The following is a 26449-nucleotide window of genomic DNA, read 5'->3' on the forward strand; positions in this document are numbered from 1 at the left end:
GAGCTTGCTCGAAACAAAAACAGGCAAATTTATTCTTCAGCTAAGAGGCATCAATAATGTTTAATCTGCTTGCCGGTTTCTTGCCAGGTTCCACCTGGATAAGCACCATTTGGGTAACATTAAGCTACTTATGTTGCCAATAGCAAGACAGTGCCACAAATGAAGCCAACCAAGCTTTACAATCACATTCTCTTTCCTCCCTTTTCACTCTTTCCGTCCACATTATCTGGACAAATGTTTATCTTTGTTTCCCTGGCTGCTGCTGCAATTTGCACAACTAAATCAAATGAAATCAATTGCAGATCCCCCGCATGAAAAGCCTAAACTACAATGTGAAGGAGGCCAGGTGAAAAACAAAAAAAAACCATTGCTCTCTTTCTCCGTGGTAATGAATGTAAACTAGCAAGGTCTCCAATGTCTCCAATCTACATTTAAATGGAAACGCTATCACCATCTTAACCCTCAAGAGGCTGCCTTTTGTTTGGATATCTATCTGTGTTTCATATTGCTTTTTGTCACCCTCTCTTTAAACAAGGCTCACCAAGATGTCGGGTGATAAAGAGGAGAGGAAATACTGAGGCTGAATGTCAATACAAAGCAAGAAAAGTGTGCTCAGTAAAACTCATTGGATAGTAAAATCCGAGCCAGTGTGATGGGACTTTATTAAATGTTAACAGGCAATCTTTTATTGACCTCGTCCTGTGTCTTTGTCTGTCTCTATGAGTGTTGAGAAGGGCACAGAGTGAGAGGACACACACTCCGCCTCCTCCTGGAAGCTCCACTTTCAACATCTTGCAACTCCAAGCTCAGGTTTTCTTATTTTCTTTCTGCTGGTTCACAGTGGCATCTACGTGATCATCACCGTCGGCCCATCTGTCTTCACTTTAGAGGTGCTCTCGAATTATTAAACACAGTCGGAGAGCCTTTATGCGGCTGGCACAGAGCTGCACACAGACACGGGGTGGGCGGTAATGGCATTTTCACTGTAATAGAACACAATTGCAAACATCATTCCTCGTTCTCTCCCTTTCTTTCTTACTCTCTCTATCTCACTTTCGTTCAGAGGTGCCTGCAATGGGCTCTCTAATGATAAAGGTCCCTTTGTCTTCGATTTGCCCAAATCAGACCCGTCAGCCTGCCAGTCAAGAGCTACCGGCACTGATCGAGTGCATCCTCTCCTGTCGTCGCCACTCCACTCCCACTGCCTGCGTGTCAGCTGATTATGTGTTTGGGTGTGTTTGTGCAGACGTGTGTGTAGGTCATAAATCATGACAGATGAGCTGTCTGACAGAGGCTTGCCGCTATTAGTTGATCACTGTGTTAAGAAATGACAAGTGAGACAACACAAACAACTGGACTGCAGCAGGCTCGGGTCAAATTGTTTTTGTTATTCTCAGAGAGAGTTGGTTTTAATCTGCAGCATGATGGATGTGGTTTAATGGATAAGGGCAGTGCAGGAGAAGACTTTTAAACTGACTCAGTGGTAATGCTTTCACTGGTCCATAATTATCTAATAACTTCCTCGAAAGTTTCCTGGAAATAACTGTGTAATTGGGTAAAGAGAAAAAAGAGGTAAAGGTTATTACTGTCTCCATTTTTGCCACAATTAGTATCAAATTACATAGTGCTTAGTACTCCTTCTTTACTTAAAGTCCCTGTTAAACAGAAGTTAGAGCATCTTTAGAGGGATTTAAATCAAATCCTTCACATTTGACTAGATGGCTGAAGCGGGATTTACACTTGTGCAAAAGCTCTATGCCGTAGCCTACACTGTTGTGAGCATTTATACTTGTGCGGTGGTATGTTTGTGTCGCTCTGTAGTTACATCTCCAAAACACTAGTCGGCAGCGGGGTTTCTGTCAAGTGCTGTAAACTTAAGTTGATTCAAAATTCACCCAAAGCACACATTAAACACACATTAAACATGACTTAATAGAGACAATATCAAACACAAGTACACAAATCAGCTTCACTATAACTCGCAGAATTCACAGACAAAGACGTTCTCTCTTGCTGGACACATTTTCCCCACAAATACGACATGCTAATGTTTTTAGCACAAGCCTATGGCATTTTACATTGTATAAGTTAGCCTAGTGGCTAGTGCACTTTTCCTCTACTCCTATAAAACCAGGGACAACAGCAACATTTAACAAAGGTAATGTTACAAAATTTGGCTCCATTACAACTCACAAGGTTCACCGACAAAACAACTGTCTTATACTAAACATGTTTTTTCCAAACAAATACAACATGCTAATGTTATTAGCACAAGCCTAAAGCATTTAAAAACTATATAAATTAGCTCAGCGACTAGCAGAGATTTCCTCTGCTCATACAAAGCCAGGATAAATCACACACAACACTTAAAATGCTATTTTTGTGGAGGCTTTATTGTCTTCACAATTTCTTGTTTCTTATCTGTGAAACTAAAGTAAATAAAAGCTTCCTTTCCACTGAGGGAAACGGTTTCAGCTTACACAAATAGACAGGAGGTCTCCGTCGCCGCAACATGTAGTTACATTTCTGAGGAGGTGCACGTCAGGCCAAAGTAAATGCCCTATGTCGATGCAGAGCCTACGCCGTAGGTACAGTGTTAATTGGACGCAGAAGTATAAATCCTGCTTAAAAATTGGGCAGACTTAGTGTTTTGCGCTATGGAATGACAGTGGAGTCCACTGCTGAGCAGACTGTTTGCTCCAAGCGGCAACCTCCAAGGCTCAGAAATGAAGCCAACACGGAAGTGCCAAAAACGGCAAAACAAGAGTCTTTCTCCATGTTGCTCTGTGTTAGCTGGTAGTTTCAACCAACAAGTGGTGAAGTGCAGTTTTATATGACCACTGGCTAGCTTGTCACCCAAAGTCTCATTTGAGTGGATAAACTTTTGTAAACGCCCTTGAGTACATGAAGAGTCATCCAATATTTAAATTGTTTTATCTGGTTTTAGAAAGAGAAAAAAGTAAAAATTCAGATTTTTCATTACATATTTGGAATATAATGAGATAAATGATCAGTTAACGTAGGGACAAAGGATTTAAACTGAAAAAAAGTATTTTTCATTTCATGGGAACTTTAACTAAAAGTTGTATTGCCACAGTATACATATACTTTGTTAGATGTGAAGGTTTGCATTCAAAAACGTCCTTATAAAGTATGACAAGTAAAAGTGCTCACCCCTTTCAGAGTCTTATAATACATTACTGGATAATTATTATTGATGCATTAATGCACAAGAAGCATTTTAATGTTGCAGCTGGTAGAGGTGGAGTCAATATAGACTTTTGGGTATTTTAATCAGTTAAAATATATCAAATTTAATGTGACAATAACATATTTTACAAGTAAAATATGAATCTGAACACAAAGTGACTACAGCATCAACAAATTGTAGCAAAATAAAAAGTATTTCCCTCAAAAATGTGGAGGAGTTGAAGTATGGAATAGAATAAATCGGAAGTCTCTAAAAATTGTGCATATGTAAATTTATTGAGTTACCACCACTGCTTTTCAGGAACATTTCCATGAGTTTACAGTTGCATATCAGCTTCTGTTCTTCTCTTCATTTCTGGCTTGATCCCAAAACAAGTATTTACATTTATACTGTACTTAACAATTCTGTTATACAAGTTAGATGATCTTATTCCATCATCTAAAGGAAATATCACAAACCAAAGATCTGTTGAAATAAAAAAAAAAACAGAACAAACTTTTTGGTACGAGTGGGAAGAAATTGAATCATTTTTGCCTTCTGATATGAATAAAACATCTCAAGGGGAGCAGCAGCAAGTGTGGGTTTGTTTCTGTGCGAGCGGATGGTCTGACAAAACTGCTCGCTGTCTTTATTGTTTTGTTGCAGGGATGTGCAGAAATGCATCCTTTTAACAAAGACCTTGGATGACGCACAAAGACAAATGGGGAAAACAAGGGACATGGAGAAAATAACACGACAAGAGTGGTGGCTGCACTTTAAACGCTGATACATTATCGTTATTAAGTGAGAGAAAGATGCTGAGGCGGCCCCAACCAAGCCCCACAAATGATAACCATGGCAACAGAGGCACCACAAATGGAAAAAGGGGGGAACAGGCTTCTGATTAGCGCAGTAAACACACACACACACACACACACACACACACACACGCACAGACGCACATTTAACGATGTGCTTTGGGGGTGGCCTCCTCAAAGACCAGATCTGAGGCTATGTACTGTATAATGTAAATTGAATGAGGGGCGGACTGGTTTCCTCCTGTTTCCTCCACTGAGTTCGATCGCTGGTCTGTGTTTCACTGCAGTGCAGCCGTCTTTCCTCCACAGGAAGTACACACACTCTCAAATATGCAAAGATACACACTCCCAAACAGAGACATAAAGTTCCAGTCAGTACACCAGCTGCACCAGGACACTCCTCACTGAAGTTTCCTCTGTGTGTGTGTGTGTGTGTGTGTGTGTGTTTGTCTATGTTTGCGTGTCTGCACATTCATGTTGCCTGTCTAGGCACAGCAGGTCTGCTGCGCGGACATCAAGCAGGGTTCAGAAATTATGCCTCCATGCTGACATTCTCATGCATAAGTTCTTCTTCCTGAAACATCCCTCCAACTCTCAGCGGCTCCCTCCTTTTCTATTGTGCTCTAGTTTTCCTCTTCACACATGCCTGTCTTTTATTTTCTTTTTACCTTTCACTTGTTTCCTTTCTCCCTCTCAGCACCCTCTATTTTCCAGGGTTACCTTGCCTAAATTTTATTACACAGTAGCCTTCAAAAACAAAAACTATGACAAAATGTCTCACCTAATGACCAATTTGTTTGTGGACTCCTGTTTTGAAGCCTCGAGTTCGGCATTTCGGCCATCACCATCTTGGATTTTTGGAGCCAGAAGTGACCATAAATTGGACGTGAGGGTGGAGCTGTGGAGGACGAGGCGTGGATCTGACTCATAGCCTGTGGCAACGCCTCGCAGATAGCATGTCACTTAGGTAGCTCTGCCCTTAAATATGCATAACTTTAAGCCTTAATAAAATGTAAACGGGTGAGTCAGTTGTCATGTAGGGTAGATTTAGCAACAGAGACCAAAATCGTTTTTGTACCAGGCTGCAAACATGTTTATTTCTGCTGTAAAGTTGGGGGCATTTTAACGTTGGGGTCTATGGGGATTGACTCACTTCTGAAGCCAGTCTCCAGTGGCATTTCAAACAGAACTGCAGTTTTTGGCACTTCCGTGTTGGCTTCATTTTTCAGCCCCGCTAAGCTAACATTAAAAGCAGCTGTGCGGAACATTTTACCATTCATAAAACTGTCCCTAGTTCGTATCACCTCCCCTTGAAGATGTGCATATTTATTTGAACCCAACAGCGACAAAAAAGCCTTTCTCTATATGGCGTAGCCTGGCTCGGGTCGGACACAGCGGAAGTCAGCAAACCAGAATACGGCACCCAGAGGCGAAAGTAAGTCTGCACGCCCGCAGCCATTAAACCACAGAAGAAGAAGGAGCTGTGTTTACGAGTAGGATTTAAGAAACAGGCTAAATGACATGTAGTAGGGAGTAGTCTCTTGTACAGTAGGTGGTGGTATGCACCTGGAAGTTGTTTGCGATCCGCCAATAAATTGAGAGAAGAAGTAGCGCTGTGTTTACAGAGAGTGTTCTTCGAGTAAGCGGTACGCAACGGGCATTGCTGAACACATAACAGTTTTACTAGATGTATCCATAAGGACTTGGTTGTACTTTCGATGCCATGGCAGATAAAGAAGGAGCACCATCTAAAAGAAAAAGAAGAACAGAAGAAGGCTAAACGGGACAGTGATAGGGCTCGAGCCCAAATGAGTGTAAACCTCGGTCGGGCATTCACCAAGTGGAGAGAGCTGAGAGATTTGAAAGGTTTTAAAACTGATCCCGAGTTGGCCCTTTTCTTAATTGACAGGTATGTAATTTTTGTTTTTATTTAGAGAATATACCGCAACTTGTTAGACGTTGTTTCACTTCAATATATGACGACATGGAAGTTATAAGCAAGCTAAATGTAACGTTAGCTGATGTGAACCACTCTTGTCCAGTAACGTTACAACAAACGCCACAAAATTATCTGTGACTGTGACCATGAACACAAATATACAGCAGGCAGTTGTCCTCAGTTTATAAGAAATTCAGAGCTATACAAGAAGAGATTTTACGACACCAGGCTGTGGGTGTCATACCGCTTCGACCAAAGGGGGGCACTATAATCAACGAAAACGTAAAGTTCCGCACAGCTGCTTTAATGTAATATTATGATGATGATTATCCATGCTTTTGTGTCCTCCCAACTGGACTACTACTAATTCTCTTTTTACTTGCCTTAGCAAATCTTATCTGAACCATTTTTAAATAATCCAGAACACTGCTGCGAGGCTGTTAACCAGGTCCAACAGGTCAACCCACGTCACTCCCATTTTAGTTTCTGTACACTGGCTTCCCATCAGGTTCAGGATTCACTTCAAGATACTTGTGCTCATGTAAAGAGCCCTCCACAGTCAGGCACCTGAATACATAAGTGGTCTCCTCCATCCATATATTGTCAGTAGGTCCAATAGGTGATGGTGCCTTTAAAGAAGTGGCTCCAACACTATGGGACTCTCTTCCATTAGGTTCACAGTCTGCAGCTTCCTTAGAAACTTTTTAAAAACAAGTGAAGACCCATCTTTTCAAAATGGCCTTTGTCCCACCCTAAATTGTCTCGTGCTTCTTCCCCGGTGTGTTTCTTTTTGGGTCCTCGGTAGCCTGTAGTTGCTCTATGTTTTACTTTCTTTTCGTTGCTTTGTTTTAATTGTTATATTGCCTTTGTTTTTACTGAGTGCATGTTTTATTGTTTGCTTCGTTGAACTTTGTGAATTTTATTTCCGTGAAAGGTGCTATATCAAATAAATTCTACTATTAAATTTTATTGCAAAGGACTATGGATGTGGATATAATGTTGGGAGTATTTTGTGTTTATGGGCTATCGGTAGGAATGAGTGCAGGATTAAGCTATTATGTCAGTTGGCAACCATCTAAACTTTCCCATGGACCACTGGTTCTTAAATTATGGCACGTCTACCACTGGTTGTACACCAGTTCTCTCTAGTGGTACGTAGAATATACGTATATTTTCTAAAAATGAAATAAATTCATTTAAATATATAAAATTCTATCAAAATACTAGACTGCAAATAAACTATGAGATCACTGCAATGTAATTTTTGATGTTTTGCAATAGGTTTCGCAACTGTGATGGCAAGACAGTACTGTAAGTGGAGGTAAAACGAATTGTTTAATAGCGCTGCAATTCTAGCTCCAAACAGGAACAATTAGGAAAAGATCTATAGATCAGGAGAAAATTTCAATCAGCCCTGTTAAAACTAAAGTGGACGTCAATCAACCGAGCCAAAGTGCTCGTGGCTACTTAAACAGCACCACTCTCTACAGCACCTGATGAGGGGCCGACCCTTGTGGTGTATGAGAGTCGTGTGGTAGAGTTTAAGTGCCAGTTCTAGTGCTGCTCATTTGTACAGTGCGGCTGTTCCTAATCAAACCTGCCTCCTGCATGAACTGTGTGGTAGTCTGGCATTACTGTATTTTGATGTCAGCCATAGTGATGGTACTTGGAGAGCGTAATATTTTCTAAAGTGGTATGCCTTGAAAAAAGTTTGAGAACCACTGCCCAAGAGGTTTGCCAAATAAATATTACTGTGTCAATGTTATCGGACACTTGAGCTGCTCTTTTCTAAACTCAGACACTCAGTAGTGTTTTAGTGAACAGATGAGTGGATCTAGCATCTGAATCTGATCACACTGCTCTACAGAGGAGAGCACAGATAGCTGAAATAGCACCTTTCTGTGTGCTCACAACGCGATGGGAATTTAAGAGGCGGCGTAATAAAGTCAAGACATGATTAGACACAAATTTGTGGGTAATGCAATCTGATGTGAAGACACGTAATCAGGAGCTGAAAATGTTTCAACTTGAGCAAAAACAAAAATCATGTGTACCCTGGGGCTTTATGAACCAGCTTCATTAGGGTACAGAGACAAGTGGGAGAAGAGGAGAGACTGAAGGGAAATAAGAGAAAGAACTGAGGTTCAAACACAGAGGTACACTCCTACGGACATGGTGATTACATCTGTTGCTAGCTAGCGTATAGCTAAAATCTGCACTGAGTCACTGACTTTTTTAAGCAAATGTGACAACATAGACTTCACTTTCTGTCTGAACACACCTTTACAGTCTGGCATAAAAAAATAAAGTTGAAATAAAATAAAAAATGTGTTTCTAACCCTATAAGAACACATCCCCAGCCACAAAAGCTAGTTACCAACCAATTTCAACCAATCATATCATGACATCCACCCATCAATTAATCGGCATCATTTAGCAGCACAGAGCTAAGATTAACTTAGCTAGCCAGCAATAGCATGCTACACACCTGTGTCTTAGTTTCCCCAAAATACTGTGGTTACTTGCCCACTCGCTAGAATTTATTCACCTTAAGAAAAGTGGTATGATACAGCTCCGAATTAGGTGCAAAGCATTTTGCAGTGGACTGCTTCAGCATCTAATGTTACATGGAGGACTCAAAGGGCTTTGTCTCTCTCTCCCTGATGGATTCTACTTTCCTGTCTGTGTTACACCATTGAGGTCGCACTGCTATGATATGCCCAAGTTCAACAAATAAATCAAATTCCTTCTGACATAATATCCTGCCTGCCTATCCTGTTCACTCCGAAATATGTCACGATACTGATGGTGCTAGATACACTCATCTATTGCATCTGGACTTTAAGATAAAACTACAAATACCACCTCGAGTTTGTATGGCTCTGCACACCAGTCAAGTTGCAGGTACAGTTAACATCCATTTCTTTGAAAGGATGGATGCTTTACACACATCTTCAACCCGGCAGCACAGAAGATCTATACAGTCAGCGGAGTTTCAAGGTGGACACCTGAGATGAGAGTCACCAATTCAGTGTCTGACCAAATGTAACCTCTTCTCTTCTTGAGCTATGACATTGAGTAATGGCCAGAAAAGTGTTTTTGCAAAACATTATGATTTAACTTAACTTAAAAAAATACTTAAAACCCAGCTGGAACCAGAACCACTTACTATTATACTAGGAATATCGGACTCTGTTTGAAAATTAAATAAATCCCAGCAAAATTTCCTGTCCTACAGCCTTATCATTGCAAAGAAGCTGCTCCTCACGAACTGGAAAAAGATGTGTGTGATGCACAAAGATGTGGCTTACTGACCTTACAAACACACTCCATTTAGAAAGAATAAGATACACTCTTATGGACAAACTCTCACACTTTGACAAGATCTGGTCCCCTCTAACTGACTACCTTACATCTGTGACCTGAAAACCTGCAGTCTGCCCTATACATTAATAGAACAAACAAACGGGAAGGAAGGGTGGGGTGGGAGGTAGGGATGTTTTGAGATTTGATTTATTTTATTTTTATTCTTATCTCTATTTTTACTCTATCATTTGTATGCTTTCTTTAATGTTACTATTTTGCTTTTCCTAAAAAAAACAGAACAGAGCATACTGTGACTTGTTTGCATATGTCGTTGTAATGATGTACAATATTTGCCAATGTGTATATGCACATGTACTGTATATATGTTTGTCAATCAGCTCTGATAAAAAATACCTGAGACCATTTAATCCTATTAGACATTTGTGTGAAACTTTGTCATAATAAGCACATGAATTCCTGAGCTCTGGCCAAAATTGTGTTTTGTGAGGTCACAGTGCCCTTGACCTTTGACATTCAACCACCAAATTCTAATGAGTTCATTCATGTGTCCAAGTGGACATTTGTGCCATATCTGAATGCATTCCCTGAAGGCATTCAGCAACGTTAACCCTTGACCACCGAATTCTAATCAGTTTATCCTGACTTGAAGTGGACGTTTGTGCCAAATTCGAAAAAATATTGCATTGACAAGAATGAGACAGAGTCACAGTAACCTTGATCTTTCACTCCCAAAATCCAATAAGTTTATCCTTGATTTGTGCCAAAGTTGAAGAAATACCCTCAAGACATTCATGATGGATGGACAGATGGACAACCCTAAAACATCATGCCTCCAACCACGGCTCTCGCCGGCATGGAGGAATAAATAATCAAATGCGCAACAAAAACTGAGACTAAAACTTACTGATTAAAAAAAAAATACCCTAAAAATTCAAAAAGGTTTTTTGTTTTTTTACAAATGTCAGCTACAATTACATAAAGTTACACTCAAATATAACTAAAAATATTTTACATAACATACTATATATGTATATCAAAAGAGTAATACTAAAACCTAAATCAAAATACGGTGTTTAAAGTAACACTGCAATTCACCTCTCACACCTCCTACCTCCGTGTTTAGGTAGGTATTAGGGGCATTTTCCAATTTCCCAATTTCCTCACACTTACTGCACACTCTATCATCCCTCTGTGATTCCGACTGCCTCCTCTTGTCTCCTCGTTCTCTCTTGATGACAAATATTAACCATCTCCCTGCAGCTCTCTCCCCGTCTGAGCTGACTCGTACCAGGCCATGTCAGACTTCACAGGAACTCCCTGCAGTCTGCTACCATGACTAATTTTTGCACCCTCTGAAGCATAATGATACATTTATCTCATGTGGCATGCAGCCAACATTTAAAATTCATAAACACACGTACACACACGGGAGCACTTGTACAAAAGTGCAGGCATGCTCACACTATCATCAACACACACACACGCACACATGTGCAAAACGCTCACCCCTAATCTATCCCACTCCCCCACATCCAACCCTCCTTCCAATCTCGGAGCTGTCAAGCCAAGTGTCACGGGGTGAGCTTTAGCGCCAACCCTCCCTGTAGTCCTCTACCTCCCATTGACTATTTCCAGAGTCACTCAGCCGGGAGAAAAAACACCAAAATGCAGAGATGGAGAGTATTGCAGCAAAAACAGGGGACTTTAATGCCCTCCAAAACTTAACTCCTCCAAAGCAGAGGCTGAGAGTATCTATGCGCATGACATATACACTCTGAGAGGCACATGTGAGTGTGTTATCAGGCTCCTTGGAGATGCTCTGTGTGTGTGTGTGTGTGTGTGTGTGTGTGTGGGGGGGGGGGGGGGGGGGGGGGGGGCAGCAAGTTGGCTGCATAAACTACCTGGCAGATGTAACCTGAGGGTTTTTCTGCACCAACATATACACACACAGAAAGACAGAGGAGTTGGCTCCATTTTCATCATCACTGGGCCTGCGAATGTGAGCCCTGAGTCACAGAAAGACCCCGATGCCAGGTCCGTTACCTCCACAGAAGGCAAAAAACAATACAATAAAGTGAGGAGCAGACGGTCTGGGAGGCCACAGAGAGCACTGAGGGGGCGTGCAGTCTGTGCTATGTACGCACAAGCACATGCATCTACACACAGATATACAGCAGGGGAGTACAAGGAGAGTATAGAGAGGGCAAAGAAGGACTCAGGGATGTGGATGCTTGTGTTGCAAACTCTTCCCTGCAGAGCTCTGTGGAATAGACAGATAAAACTGCCAAATAGACAGATAGGGAGGCTGTTGAGCGGTCAGAGCAGACATACAGATAGATAAATGACTCAGAGTTTCACATAAGTTTCTGTGTAAGTCGCTGTATCACACGGAAGCCTCTATTACTTCCTTTTCATAAACCCTTTACATGTTTCCCTGTCCTCCTCTCAGCAAAATCATGGGTTTTAAAAAGTCAGTAAAATGATTACCCAAACAAATGCGAAATGTCAAGTCTCTCTCCAGAGTTTGGATAACTTGCTGACATATAACGAGAGGATTAAGATCCTAAACTCCGGCTTTTTGGCCGGATCAAAGCGAATTTTAATGAGCTCTGCAAATACATATTAGAAATAAATATCTCGGAGATTTAACAAAATATCAAAATCGTTTCCCCCTCTTAGAAATGACTAAGAGGATGAATGTGAGCTTTGGAGATCTCAGATTTGTTTTTCTCCTTTACATCTCATCTCCTCGCCCCTGCTTGGAAGTGCAGTTGGGGTAATTATAAGCAGATGAAACGGGAGGAATAAGTGGGCTAGCTGCTAAGCTGTGAAGGTCTGCCAAGTGCTTAAGATATGAACACTGTTATGGAGAGAAACAGAAAGGAAGGGGCAGAGTGACAGACAAAGAAAATGTCAACAAGGAGATCTATTAAGTTATTCTAATGCCATTACAGACTGCTGCTGAAGGCTGTCCATTATGAATTGGGACCATTCATTTGTGGAGAGGTCAGATATTTATCTTACTAACCTGACTGTCACTCACTCATAAACACTTATTTGTTTTCCATTAATCTCTATAAACAGATTCTGTGAGGCACCAGGGCAAGATGTTAGTTCTAGTTTCCATTTGTAGTCCAAGAAATTTTGACCAAACATTTTCTAATAGCAGTTAAAAGATCCTTGTGGAGAGGCGGAACGCATTGGCCGAGATGCAATCTCTGAACCCATGAGCTATGTGTGACGGAGAGATAGCTTTACTTTTTTTTTTTTTTTAATTATCAATCATCATTAATATGCAGATATGTGTTTTTCAGAGGTTAGTCAAAATGACCAACGCACAAAAGAGGAAGTCTTGGCTCAGATATCCGCTAGCTACACCAGATTAGTCTGAAATATTGGCCCTCACCCACAGAGGCTTTATCACAATCAGAGCGATAGCTAGTGGGCTCAGAGACTGGTTTCCCACAAGTTGGCTTTGTAGTTATAGCCGGTGTGTGAGTTGTAATTGTGCCAAAGACGGGCATGAGAAAATTCCACAAAAGTCGTTAACTTGCAGTGAAGGAAAAAGGACAAGGATCCTTTGCTTAAGTAAAAGTACCAATACAAAACTGTCAAAACTTGCAATGCAAAAGTCCTGCATTATAAATCCTACTTAAATAAGAGTGCAAAAAAATTATCCACTCAGTCTGTAGAAGATTTGCCACTGTGTCTAATATATTATCATGAGTAATGAAAAAAAAAAAGTTAGTACTGATGCATCAATGTGTAAGTAGCATTTTACTGTTGCAGCTGGTCCAGGTGGAACTAGTTTTAACTGCTTTGTACACATGTTAGTGAAGATTCGTAGTCATCCAGGTCATGGTAATCTTATGTGCTATATCATAGGCAACTGGACTCGCTTGAGTTTCTTGAAAACGTTTCACCTCTCATCCAAGAGGCTTCTTCAGTTTAGAGGCTTTAGAACTGAAGAAGCCTCTTGGATGAGAGGTAAAACGTTTTCAAGAAACTCAAGCAAGTCCAGTTGCCTACGATTTAGCGCTTAAGATTACTTTGTGTACAGTTTGCTAGTTCAGTCCTGAACTAGGGGCCAGGCCTTTGGATTTTTATAATCTTTGCTTCTTGTGAAATAATGGATCATTTTACCCCTTTGTTCCTCTAATACTGAAATGAAATCATGTGAAGATAGAACCTAGTGAAGCATAACATGATGTGGGGGTCGCGGGGGAGCTGGAGAGGCAGGGTACACCCTGGACAGGTCACCAGACTATCACAGGGCTGACACATAGAGACAGACAACCATTCACACTCACATTCACACCTACGGACAATTTAGAGTCATCAATTAACCTGCATGTCTTTGGACTGTGGGAGGAAGCTGGAGTACCTGGAGAAAACCCACACTGACACAGGGAGAACATGCAAACTCCGCACAGAAGGGCTCCCCCACCCCCCAACCCCATGGTTCGAAACAGAAACCCTCTTGCTGTGAGGCGACAATGCTAACCACTGCATCACTATGCCACCAAAAAAACCTAGAGCAGCAACTTAATTAACCCTATGGGCCCTAGGCGTTTTTGGGGTATTTTTACTGCCTTTACATTTAAGCTCATATCACAGTCATTATAAAGGCTACATACACATGCTATATCTTGTTTTTTTCATGTCCTTCTATGTGCCTGTATTTTATATTATTTTTTATCAATGAAAAAACAAATCCGTGTGCCTAAATTCTTACATTTTTACATGTATCTCACATAGCATGACATATTCTGCCATATCTGAAGAGGGGAGACTCTCTGGAATCTGGCAATATAAGAACCATGATGGTGGGACATTCTATCACTTCACAGCTGTCATGTGGTTTGTGCCAGGCGGACATGATTGCCAGTATTTTTTCATTATTGCAAGAAATTCCATTGACTCATTCACAAGTCAAAAATGTGTTTTATCTGAAAGAAACATGCAATATTTACATCTAAGATAATAGAAAAATAGTCAACCAAGTGCAATGATGTCCTCCAAGATAATATTTGCCACTTTGTTTGCAGTAAAAAAAAAAAAAAGGGCACTGGGGGGGGGGGGGGGGCACATGTCCCCCTCAATGTATATGGTGACTACGGCCCTGTCAGCATGCATAATTAAGCTGCAGTTGACTGGTTTTGACATACAAAGTCTGATGGAGTGTCAACTGGACAATATGGAGATATTTGCATCTTGAAAGCTGGACTACAAATGTGGATAGACAGGGAGAAACACACACAAGCCTAAGACGTGGTAAGATACGATATTCCTCACTATATGAAGTGACTGATAACAAGATCTGTATAATGGGCTGTAAAGAAATTTGTCACGTTTTTATTTTGTAGACAATTGATCTGGATTTATAGCGTGATGGGATGACAGCACAATGATGTGTGTGGTATCACTGGAAAGCTCTAGTCCTGTGCTTTCATGTGATATGCATATGTGATATGCGAGCTTGCATTCGCGAGTAATCCATCCAAGAGTAATGTGTGTGCAAAGCTGTATGAAAGCTCTGTTATACATAATTTTAGTGTAACTTTATCATTCTTTTTCACTGTGAAAACATTGGACTAACAACAAGTGCTCGGAAGTTGGAAAGCTACGATTCCGCTGTTTCACATGATATGCGTGGCTTCTCGCTATGACGCACGGTCACGGAGAAAATCAATAGAGAAGAACAGGTGTGAATTTGGACACACTATGCGTTGTTCGGGCCCATAGGGTTAAGAGTCCAACATGTTTTGGCATGTAGCCCAAATGAAACACATTCGTCTTACAATAACATTGTTCGTTATACTAGTTTGACCTCTAAAAATTATACAGAACATGAAAACGCCAACCTGAGACTTGACTTGTTCTGCACATATACAATAGTTGGAGCGAGCTTTCACAAGATGCTACATCACTGGTTTCATTCTTAACAGTTCTTGGCTGGGAGTATGAAAGAGAGTGATTACGTGCTGTTTGGCGTCCTGGAGGTGATGTGGGTTTTGCTTATCTTTGATTGGAAGGACATGCTTGATTACCTTTATCACACATCACTCTGCCTCTCATCTAGTCCCCCTGCTTCCCTCCATGCTCTACAACCAGGTTTTTAAGCAGATATATTCATCCTAGTTTAATTGCACTGGGGACCTCATTTATCACATGCTGTACACTGAAGTTAGTTTGTGACAGGAGGTGGTCCAAACTCACAGTGTTGACCTACAGAGGGTATTCTGAAGGGGATCAACTTTCTCCTATGGATCATGTGACACACACTGACTGCACATAGAATATATCAGAGATAATAAGGCCAGGAAATATTCACAGGCTCCATTTCAACTGGTAAAAAAAACGAGACATTGGCAAAAGGTTTGTGTGTGCATTTGATTATATGGAGTAATGCACTGCATACACAGCAGGTCAGATGACGGGGACTGCCCACAGTTTAATGAGGACTCACCGCAGCCCGCAGTTTGAAGCAGAAGGAGGGCCAGCAGGGGCTGCAGTCCACACACAGGCAGTGCTCCCTGCATCCTGCTGCACCTGGAGACAGAGATGAAGAGAGACGGAGGGAATGTGAGTACACAAAGGAAAGTGAAAGCAACACATTGCCCTTGTGAGGCTCGTCTGAGACACACTGCATGCTCCGATGAGTCACCGGTTCCAATTCCTTTTCATGGAGTTTTTTCTCCTTTCTCTCAGCGAGGGTCTTAGGATAGAGGGCAGCCGATTCATTCAGTCTAATTTTATGTTTCATAATGTGGGATTGATGAAGTCTTCTGGAGCACTTTGAGACTGTAGCTGTGATTAAGGGCTTCTAATGGCCATACAAATAAACTTGACTTAATGTGACCATCGTGTTTAATCTCTTTCAAGTACAAAAAAGAAATTATCTTTACACTCTACAGTATTGTCCCCAATGAAATTTAAAAAGGCTGCATTTTCTATTATATTTACCCGTTTATTTCTATTCAGGGTCACGGGGTGGTTAAACCTATCCCAGCATGCACTGTGGAGAAGGCAGAGGAAAAAAGACTGGCTGTGGTAGACTGGCAACTTTCCCAGGGTGTTTTATAGACGCAGATGCTCACTTTATACCTATGCTCTCCAAAACCACCTGGCTTGCATGTCTTTGGACTGAAATGTACACCAACATGGAGCCAACAGTGCTAAACACTGAGCTACCAACATCAAAGTTATACAGGTGATATAATAGTTGAAATGTTCTTGACTAAAGTTTCATCATCGTAAAAGTTACATTATATTTTGGATAACAAAGCTGCTGCCTTCCATGTTTGAGACAGAATCTCTGGAAGGAAAACTCACGGTACAGTTTACCTTGTAAATAAAAGCTTGTTTGTTCATATGCGGTGTGTGGGATTAGCAAATAATACCAACTCAGCTGCGTGCAGAAAAACAGATTTTTTGGGGGCAAAAACAACTGCACACCAGGGAAAGATACTGATGCATTTCAACAATAGAAACAGCCAGATAAGAGCACAAGAGCCAAATCTAACATGATGGACCTCTGGGTTCCCTTGTTGCACACTGGCATGCTGGAAACTCTGCCGAGCAGAAAAATATCAAAGCCGCATCGACGCTGTCACATTAAACATAGAAAAATATCTATTGTGGAGCCAAGTTGACAGGAGTCGTCTATGGTACGTCTGCATAGGTTTATTTGGACAGATTTTATTTTTGTGTGAATTAACTGGGGAGTTTTGTTGGAGCCTTACACACACACTTGGTTTTCCCTTTAAATCTTCAAAGAAAGTGTTTTGATGCAGAGCATAGAAAATAGAGTGTGAAGTGACTATCACAGTGTACATTGTGGGGTGGATTTTTTTTTTTTTTTTGGCTTTTTTTTAGCCAAAATGCCTTCAGTGTAAAACCCTTCAGTTTTATCTGTGTAGCTGTCTGAGCCTAGAGCAAGCGAACAAGTCATTTATTACTCACTTACAATCTGTGTGTTTACTTATGCATATATGACTGTGGGCTAATGTATGTGTCACAGAAGCCAGGGGGGGCAGAGACCAAATGAGGTAGGTCAGCCCCTGCCCTGGGGCCTGAGAAACCCTGGGTGTAAATAATGAATGTGGCATCCCTGGAGACGTGGCAGGCCGAGCAGGGCCCGAGGGCAGAAGGGAGGCTGGGGGCGGGGAAGAGGGCTTGGCGGCTGGTAGTGGAGATGCTGGACACAGATAGCCAGTGTCAGTTACAGCAGCGCTGGTCGCTCTGACTCAATCTCAAAGGTACAGCCAAGGACAAAAACACTGAGCTCATACCAAATGCCGCTGCTGTGCTGAATGGAAGCTCATTGAGGAGTCTCTGGGCATCTGGTGTAGATTCACATTATTTGTGACAGATAAAAGTCACAGAACTTCACAAATGATTCAGTCCTTGTAACGATAAATATGAATAAGTACTAGTTATTTTAAATACGTAACATACGTCAACCATTTTGTATATCAATTACTCACATCATCATGTTGAATTTGTGTGGAATTGGTTAGGGGTGGTGGTGGTATCAAAACATCCATCCAGTCTTATTTATCCAGGTGTATCTGTTCTTCCCACACACATGCATTCTTGCCAAAATCTTACTATTTAAAACACTTTCGATGCGAGTAGCGTGGATGCGTACGTTTGAACTCTGCTCGCCCATTCCACTGAGCTGAGGTCAAAGACAGGCATGCTATTTGTCCATGCATTAGACTACTTGGGGCGGCAGTAGCTCAGTCCATATGAACTTGGGTTGGGAACCCAAGGGGGTCGCCAGTTCAAGTACCTGTCCAGACCAAACAGGGAGTGGGGGCTGGCAGCTGAAGAGGTACCAGTTCGCCTCCTGGGCAATGCCGAGGTGCCCCTGAGCAAGGTACGAACCTCCATCTGCTTGAGGATGCCTGTCCATGGGCAGCTGCTTGCTCCGACATCTTTCCATGTAATGCATGTATTAGTCCTCTTTGTGCATGTGTGTGTATTTCCAGCCTGAGTGAAAAAAATTCCCCTCTGGGATTAATTTTCTTCTTCTATTAATGCAGTAGTGATTTAAATAATAAAGTTTTCAGCAAAAATGGATGTTTGTGTGAGTTGTGTGACGGTTTGTAAACTGATGGTTTGGTATAGTTTTGCTGTTGCTAAACACGGCCCCTTTTTACTCCAATTCATAAAGAATTTCTTCAGTTTTTGGATTCTTCGTTCACCATGCGAGAAAACCAAAGGTTTTTTCATGTGTTTAACATAACATGGGGTGAGTAATTGATATACAAAGATAATTTTTATTGAAGGTGGCACGGTGGTGCAGTTATTATTTAGCGAATGCAAATTTCTCAAGCCAAGCAGTAGCCTCTTGATCTATATTGTGGAGGGAGACTAGACCTCCTTTTAGTCTTTGGAGAGGGCAGGCTTCAATAATATGCTCCATGGTTTGCTCCTCTCCACAAGCACACAGTGGGCTCAGGCTGCTCCCCCATCTGTGAAGGCTGGCCAAGCAGGGACCTTGACCAGTCCTAAATCTGTTCAAGGTGGACCACTGTCTCCTTGGGAGGTTGGTGCCAGGGACTGGTTGAGTCGGGTCTGATGCTAGATGTTTGTTTAGGATGTCTTTAGATTCCCAGGGAATCAAAGTCAGTGGGTGGGGGGTCCTTCCAAATTGGACGTCTAGATCGGAGACGAGCAGGTGGTGGGTTGAAGATGTCAGCGTGGATTGGTAAATGGCGGGAGTCTTTGACCTTTTGGAGGTCAGCATTGTCACCTCACAGCAAGAGGGTTCATGGTTCGGACCCAGGGTGGTGGGTTTCCTCTGGGTACTCCGGCTTCCTCCCACAGTCCAAAGACATGCAGGTTAACTGGTGACTCTAAATTGACCGTAGGTGTGAATGTGAGTGTGAATGGTTGTCTGTCTCTATGTGTCAGCCCTGTGATAGTCTAGTGACCTGTGCAGGGTGTACGCTGCCTCTCGCCTAATGTCAGCTGGGATAGGCTCCAGCCCCCCCACGACCCTCAAGAGGATAAGTGGTTACGGAAAATAAATGAATGAATAAATGAAAGATTGTTTTGTGTTTGAAGTCATTCGTTAATATGCTTCTTGAGTACATTTTGAAATAAGCTATGTTACATCTTACATCATGCTCCTACATCTAAGACTTCTGTTGAGGTATTGTACTTGAATACAGAGCAGCTTCTGCTGTAATGGGCCACTTAGGGGCAGATTTCTTTTAGGTTTGCTTTGAGCCTCTTTTCCTCCTCACTTATGAAGTGAAGCTGGTCACCACTTTAGAGGGCATAACTAAATTGGACAGAGACTTGAAGGTAGGGTGTTTTTACTGTGTGGTTTCACAGAGGGTGACATATTGGCCCTGTTAGGGTGACCGTGCTCTATGTCGCTAAATAAATTCTCACATAAGAGCCGTCTTCATACTTCAAAGAAGCATTTTTTGCCAAACTGGTGCAAGTTTTTTCAAAGCCCTCCATGAGTTTTGTGATTTAAAAGTGTGTTTTCGCACTCTCAAGGCTAAGGAGGACATAACTCAAGAAGACAAGCAGCATTTCTAGCACAAGTCTCTCATAGCATACAGAAGCTGTCTTCCTCAAAGGCAGGGTTAGAAAAACATTCATAAATCTAAAAGCCCTGTGTACAGTCTCCTTTGGAAAACTGTTGGGATGGGTTGCTTTGTACGATGCTTCTGCATAAGTGTATCCAGAGTCTATATTTGGCACATTAAGATTATTTTACAGCATGAACCAAATTTGTAAACCTTTGTCGCTGAAGCCTTTTTAGTGTGTTTCTTTGTGGAGGGGAAGAAACACAAATATCTCACGATATAACAGGGGCTCTCTGACAAATGATTCACATTATCAGATTCATGGGGGCAGCCCTAATTAGTGAGATACAAAACAGACTTGATATTACACTAGAAAGTAAAATTTGCTTTATTAAAAATGAAATTAAATGACAGTTCGGGTGTTGTACTGAAACTTTCATATATCACCACATAACAAATTAGACTGTGCTAATACAAACTGCATGTACCAGCTTAGAGATAGATTGTGATCAGTGTGGTTTTGTGGTTGAATTTCTTTTTCTTTTGTCATGGCTTCTTTCTCTTTTTCCTCTCCTCGAGTCATCAAAAGCAACTCCTCATGTTCGCTCAGGGTCTGAGCTATGTTTACTGTGACCATGCTATTACACTTCTCCCTTTTATTTTCTGCACCCATCATCTCTCTAGCACTCTTACTCTGCTATTGATTGCTCCTTCTCTTTTTTTTCCTCGGTACTTTCTTTTGCCTCCTCTTACATTTACTGTACTGTGGCTACAGTGAACAGCAGAAGTGCAACAGAAAAAGCTTTTTTGCCGTTTTTCTTACGTGTCCTATTTACCTGTTACCTATTTTCCCTCTTCCAGATGCACAGCATGAGTTCATATCAAGGTTTTGACCTCTGTGTTGCCAGTTCTGTGCCCTTTTTCACCCTTTTTACTTCACCTATTTTGATGCAATCTTTCCACAATAGGCCTCATGGCGTTAGAGGTACTCTAGGATAAAGTTTTGTGTGTGTGTGTGTGTGTGTGTGTGTCTCATGGCATGGGACAGGCAACATGCTGTGAGCGTCCTTTCAAGATATCCGCTCACTTGAGTCAGACCTGACATTACACACCCACATAGAGTCTAAATTCAGCTGCTGACACAATAACCTGCACATCCACAGTTTGCAGCGTGCATTTTCCATTGGATGTATACAATATGGATGGGCCTTGACACTCGCTAAACCCTGTCCCTGAACAGTGATTGTCCAATTGTAGCTTAGCATCCATAACTAGGCACAGCAGGCCTGTCAAGCTTTGGATTTTTTCACATGCTGAGACAGTGTGCATTGGGCTGTAATAAGAGCAACACTTGGTTCCTTGAGAGTCTGGATGGCGGTGTCTTAATTTTCTTTATTGCCTTTAAAAAAACAAAAACACACAAGAGTGTAATGAATGGATTAACACTATTGTTAGCATGCCCGGCTGGCAAGCTTAGTATCTACCTAGAAACCTATATTACTATCTTCAATACCTGTTCAGGGCTGAAACAGGTATGTGAAAGCCAAGATGCCAGTATACCAGAGATTAGAATAACAACAGCAGCTCAGTCTTGTTCTGTATTTGGTTTGAATGTGTTTAACGTAAAACTTCAATTAGCAGCCTGGGCTATTATTCGCTTAAATCACTAAATTCAACCTATATTTGGGATAGGGCTGCAACTAATGATTATTTTCATTGTCGACTAATCTGTCGATTATTTCTTCAATTAGTCGACTAATCATTTTATAGAAAAATATGTTAAAATGTTGAAAAACGTCGGTCTGTCTCTCCCAAACCCCAAAATTATGTCACTTAGTGTCTTGTTTCATACTCACGCCAAAGGGTTTTAGTTCACCGTCATGGGAGAGCGTGTAAAGCTGCCAATATTTGAATGTAAGAAGCTACAATAAGAGTATTTTGGGGTACTTTTATAGTACTTTTCTATGAAAAATGACTCAAACCGATTAGTCAACTACTAAAATAGTCACCGATTATTTTAATAGTCGATTAGTCATCGATTAGTCGACTAATCGTTGCAGCCCTAATTTGGGACAGGCCTTTAATTCCTTTCACACAAAACTGTTGCTCAGTAAAGTTGGGAAATATGATCAAATTGTTTATTTAAACCAGTGTGAATATTACTTATGTAAAAATTAGGCCTCGAATACCATACCAATGACAAATCATTCATTTGATTTAGCTCCGACAGACAGGACATCAGAGACAGAGCAAGAGCATTATGACACGGCATCCGGATTACGGCATCCAGCATACCAACACAACCCCTCTTTATCCTGTCAAAACAATACTCACAACTTATTACCTAATTTCTATAAAAACCCCTTTTTATCTTTTTGATCAATGGACCCTTATGGACTTAAGGAAGGGTCCATGTCATTGGTCCGACATCCCATTAGTCCGACCGTCCGCAGTGCTGAACGGCTCCCGGCGGGCGTATTTCTGCCTTGATGGTGCGCCACGACCGGCTCTGGGTCAGCTGGGAAAGGCTTGAAGCGAAGCAGGCTCACGGCTTATGTGTTTGCCACTTTCTTTTTCATTTTAACCCACACCATGATCTTTTCCTGACCCTAACCAAGTGGTTTTGTGCCTAAACCTAACCAGACCTTAACCACAGGGCATCATGATGATTTCGGAACAACGGGACTTCGGAACAATGAGTTTAATATGGTTGGAACAATGGGATGTCGGACCAATGGGCTGTCGGACCAATGGGCAGTTCCCCTAAAGGAATATGAATCGAGAAACGGACACATATTCTGACTTTATGACTGCTTCAGAGGAAGGGAGTCACCATTTCTGGTAAATCCGCATGAATTACGGTCCTCTCTGGTGCTCATAGTTTCAGTAAAATGAACTGAACGATTGAATTGTAGGGAATCTAGCCTAGCTAACAATGTGTAGCATCTCCATACTGACAGAATTTTAAACATTTATATTTGTATGCACGATCTAAACAGCTAAAAAGCATTAGCTCAAGTGCTGGTCGACACTCACGGTTTTATACATCCAAAGAACTTCTATAAAAATGAACTGCTTGGCAACCAGACCAGGTGTCTAATTGAAACAGGCCTTTATTTGTCAAAATGTGTAGTCACACCGGGCTAGTAAGAGGGACTGGGCTTTTGATTGAAGTTGTACGATATACACCAACGACTTTAGTCAAACTTGCTTTAAAAGGCACTGATTTGCCAGACTCATCGGTTATTTTTCATCCTGAAATCCTTTTCTCGTGTATAAGTGACGCATGCAGAGGCATCTGTTGCACCCAGTGTTTTAGCTCCACCTCAGCACCCACGGTTTAGAGTCCACCAGAAACAACAGTTTTGGATCAGGCCCTGTCAAACCAGCAGTCCCTAGTGGCACACCTTCCAGAGTGGGAGTGTTATCAATGAGATGAGGATTGGAAGGAAAACCTGAGCATTCCCAGAGCATCACTCATATCTCTGAGGATCAATGATGATGCGTTTCGAAAAAGTTAACATTAGCCTGTACACTTCACTACCTTTGTGATGAATGAAGAGTGCTGGAGACAGGCAACACTGGTGAGCATTTGGAGTTGCTTTTGCGTTCTTGTGTGGACAGAGATATTTTGTGAAACGAAGGTCATGTAGACAGAGTTATTTACGTGTACACAGAGCCTTAGCCTCTGTCTTTTAGAATTTCGTCATGTATGTCACCATTATAAGCGTAGATTTTGGGGGTGACTCAGGGGGCATGTGCATTTGACAGCAGCAGAGGACTTATATTTTGACAAAATTAAAGACAATTACCATAAATGGATGCAGACCAGGCACAAATTCAGCATAGAAATTCACCAGAATGCAGCAAATTAAGTGTTTGATGCTCAAAACTTTCTGGCAGAGGACCACTACATCGCCTGTTTCATATGTGCTGCCCAAATCTTGAAACAAAACCTATGCCCAGCCATCCTGTGTGTATTTAAGACATTAATCATCTGAAAACATTACAGAGTCTGCTGGAGACTCTGCAGAGTTTTAGCGTTAGCATGAGATTACCCTAGCTAGCAACAGTTGATTCGATCTGCTAGCGACAGTTGTCATTTCAGTCACAAAATCCACAGTCATCACTAGAAATGAAAACCTGCTTTTGTTTACTTCTTTGTAATATTTACTTCCCCAAATACTTCTAATTCAAAGTGCTGATGCCGACACTGTTATCATTGTAAAACTGCTCAATGTGTGCCACGCGAGAGAAGATAAGCTTGACAGGCATAGCAACAGTAAAACGGGTGGGTGGGGCATGTCGAACAGTCAATTTTCATCCACTTCAATGCTTTAGTGCTGTTTTATAAACAAACACCCACAGCTGCACCTGCGTGATCTCCTACTGAGAGTCAGTATGAGCGCTCCTGCTGCGTGTGTAATACTAGCCGCAAAGATCCATCCAGATCTCAACATGTCAGACGAGTGCACTGTTCCCTATCCGAACCTGTCACAGACACTGTAGATGTGGCAGACAGAGTGGGAGACAGACAGCTAGACGGTAACAGACAGACAGGCAGACAAAAAAGAATAAAAAAATGTACAGAGCAAAGCTGACGCATTTCAAAGTCAAAGACCTTTACAGGGCCCACCTCAGCCTTTCATGGAGAATCTGGTCCAACCCATCTGTCATCTCATCTTAATCTCACCTTTTACCTCATTCTGTCGATCTGTATTTGGAAAAATGTAGCTGCCAATCTGCGTCTGCCACCATCTGTATCCACGACTCGCTATTTCTTATGTGTTTTTTCTTCCGTTCTTTCTCTTTACTTGTCTCAAATTGTCCCGTCACTCTTTCCTCACCATGGTGCATTATTAAGAGGGCTCATTAATCACTAAGGCTGCCTGTCTGTCACTCCATCACTGCACACTGCTGTTGTTCCTGCAGCACACACTCTCACACAATAGTGCTGGTTTCACAGGGGGAGTTAGTCCCATCAATGTCTGTGTATAAGTCCCTTAGAGTGAAAAATGAGGCTAACCTTCGAGTGACAAAAGACTGTTTTCCTTCCGGGAGGATATTACCAAGGTTTCAGAACCTGCCACACTGTGTTATACATAAATGGCTTTAGCGGTTCACATTTTCTGCACTAACAGGGCCGCGTCTGTGTTTGCACCTGTCTGAGAGAATGCATCATCCTTGGGTGGTTTCCTTTGTTGCTTGGGAGTTACTGTACAGAATAAAAGCACTTAAATGAAAACAATGGCTGAGTGGGCGGCTATATTCCATCTTATAAAACCTGTATGAGGTGGAACAGCAGGACACCGCAGGTCTCCAAAATAAGGGGAAAGGCACCGTGGGCCGGAACAGAACATGCTGAGCAAGAGACAATTCAGATGAGTCACTGATAACTTCACTGAAGTACTCAATTACAATCCATACAGAGAGGGGAATAAAGTGGGGCCAGAGATGAGAGATAGCGAGAGGAAAGGTGAAGAGGGAGGTGGTGAGAGGAGGAAAAACAGGTGGTGGGATGCTGAGAGAAAGACGCAGTAAAAGCAAGTGTGAAAAAAGGACGGAGAGACAGGAAAAGGTGCGGAGAAAAGCTGAAGCTTATTTCAGCCCCACTCAAATGCCAAGCCTGAGTGGGTGGGAGGGGGTGGGGGGGGGACTTGAATCTTAAGCAGCCATAAATTTCCCTGATGCTTTGCTAGACCTGCCGCTGTATGTATACGCTTGGAGGGGAATGGAAGCTGGAAGACCAATGTGAGGAAATATGGCAAGGCTCCCAAAAAAAAAGGAAGAAATTGCCATCAGATTCAGAGCCCACCATATGGGCTCAGACACGTAGCGTAAGCCAGAGACAGTTTCATTCCATCACACACATGCACGCACACACACACAAACAGAGCACGCTCAGGAAATAACATTCTCCTCACTGCCTGAGAGGCTGAAGAAGATGCAGGTTATGAGGGAGGAGAACTTGCAAAAGCTCTGCATTATAATGAAGTCTGCGATATTATGAAAATTGAATATGCAACATACAAAACACCTATGGGAATGCTTGTGAAGGAAGTGTGAATGACACGGGCAGATGCTCCTGTGAGCGTTGAGCACACACATGCATGCATGCGCATGGTGTGGACTCATTAGTGCATACATCTGTGCACACATCTCAACTCAAGACACACTTGAATGCATTTTGTAGACGATTTGCACTGACGTAAATGTACCTTTAACACATATGATTTTGGTTCTATTTTATTGTTACTGTTTTAGTATTTTCTTATAGTTACACTGCGATTGATTCATTTTATTTTATGCAAAGCACTTGGTAATTGTTATTTTGAAAGGCGCAATACAAATGCAGATTATTATTAATACGCTCTGTTGTACATAAATGAGGAGCTACTCATGCTCACATCAAAAGGTGCGGTTAATCAGGAGTTGGGGAAAGAGGGATGGAGGGATGAAAGGGAGGAGGAAGAAGAACGAATAAAAGTGAGAATGAGTCTGCTCTTGTTCCAGCGTTATCGCTACGGAGCTGAAAAGTGCTGTCAATTACAGTGAAGTGTTTCGCTGCACAGTCTGCATGCACACGCACACCCAAACCCACATGCGGTGCATCTATTAAGTG

At 41.9% G+C, this 26449-nt stretch overlaps 1 protein-coding gene across 2 annotated transcripts in view; it reads right to left on the reverse strand.

Moving 5' to 3' along the window:
• ncanb (neurocan b) overlaps positions 1–26449 on the reverse strand; it is a 213021-nt gene that overhangs the window by 145331 nt on the left and 41241 nt on the right. For both annotated transcript variants that reach the window (XM_033621852.2, XM_033621853.2), the window contains exon 2: positions 15744–15826. In XM_033621852.2, coding sequence (XP_033477743.1) covers positions 15744–15816 — 73 coding nt within the window. In that variant the 5' untranslated portion in view covers positions 15817–15826. The remainder of the gene's footprint in view (positions 1–15743; positions 15827–26449) is intronic.

This window comes from Epinephelus lanceolatus, chromosome 6, assembly GCF_041903045.1.
Source record: "Epinephelus lanceolatus isolate andai-2023 chromosome 6, ASM4190304v1, whole genome shotgun sequence".
Lineage (NCBI taxonomy): Eukaryota > Metazoa > Chordata > Actinopteri > Perciformes > Serranidae > Epinephelus > Epinephelus lanceolatus.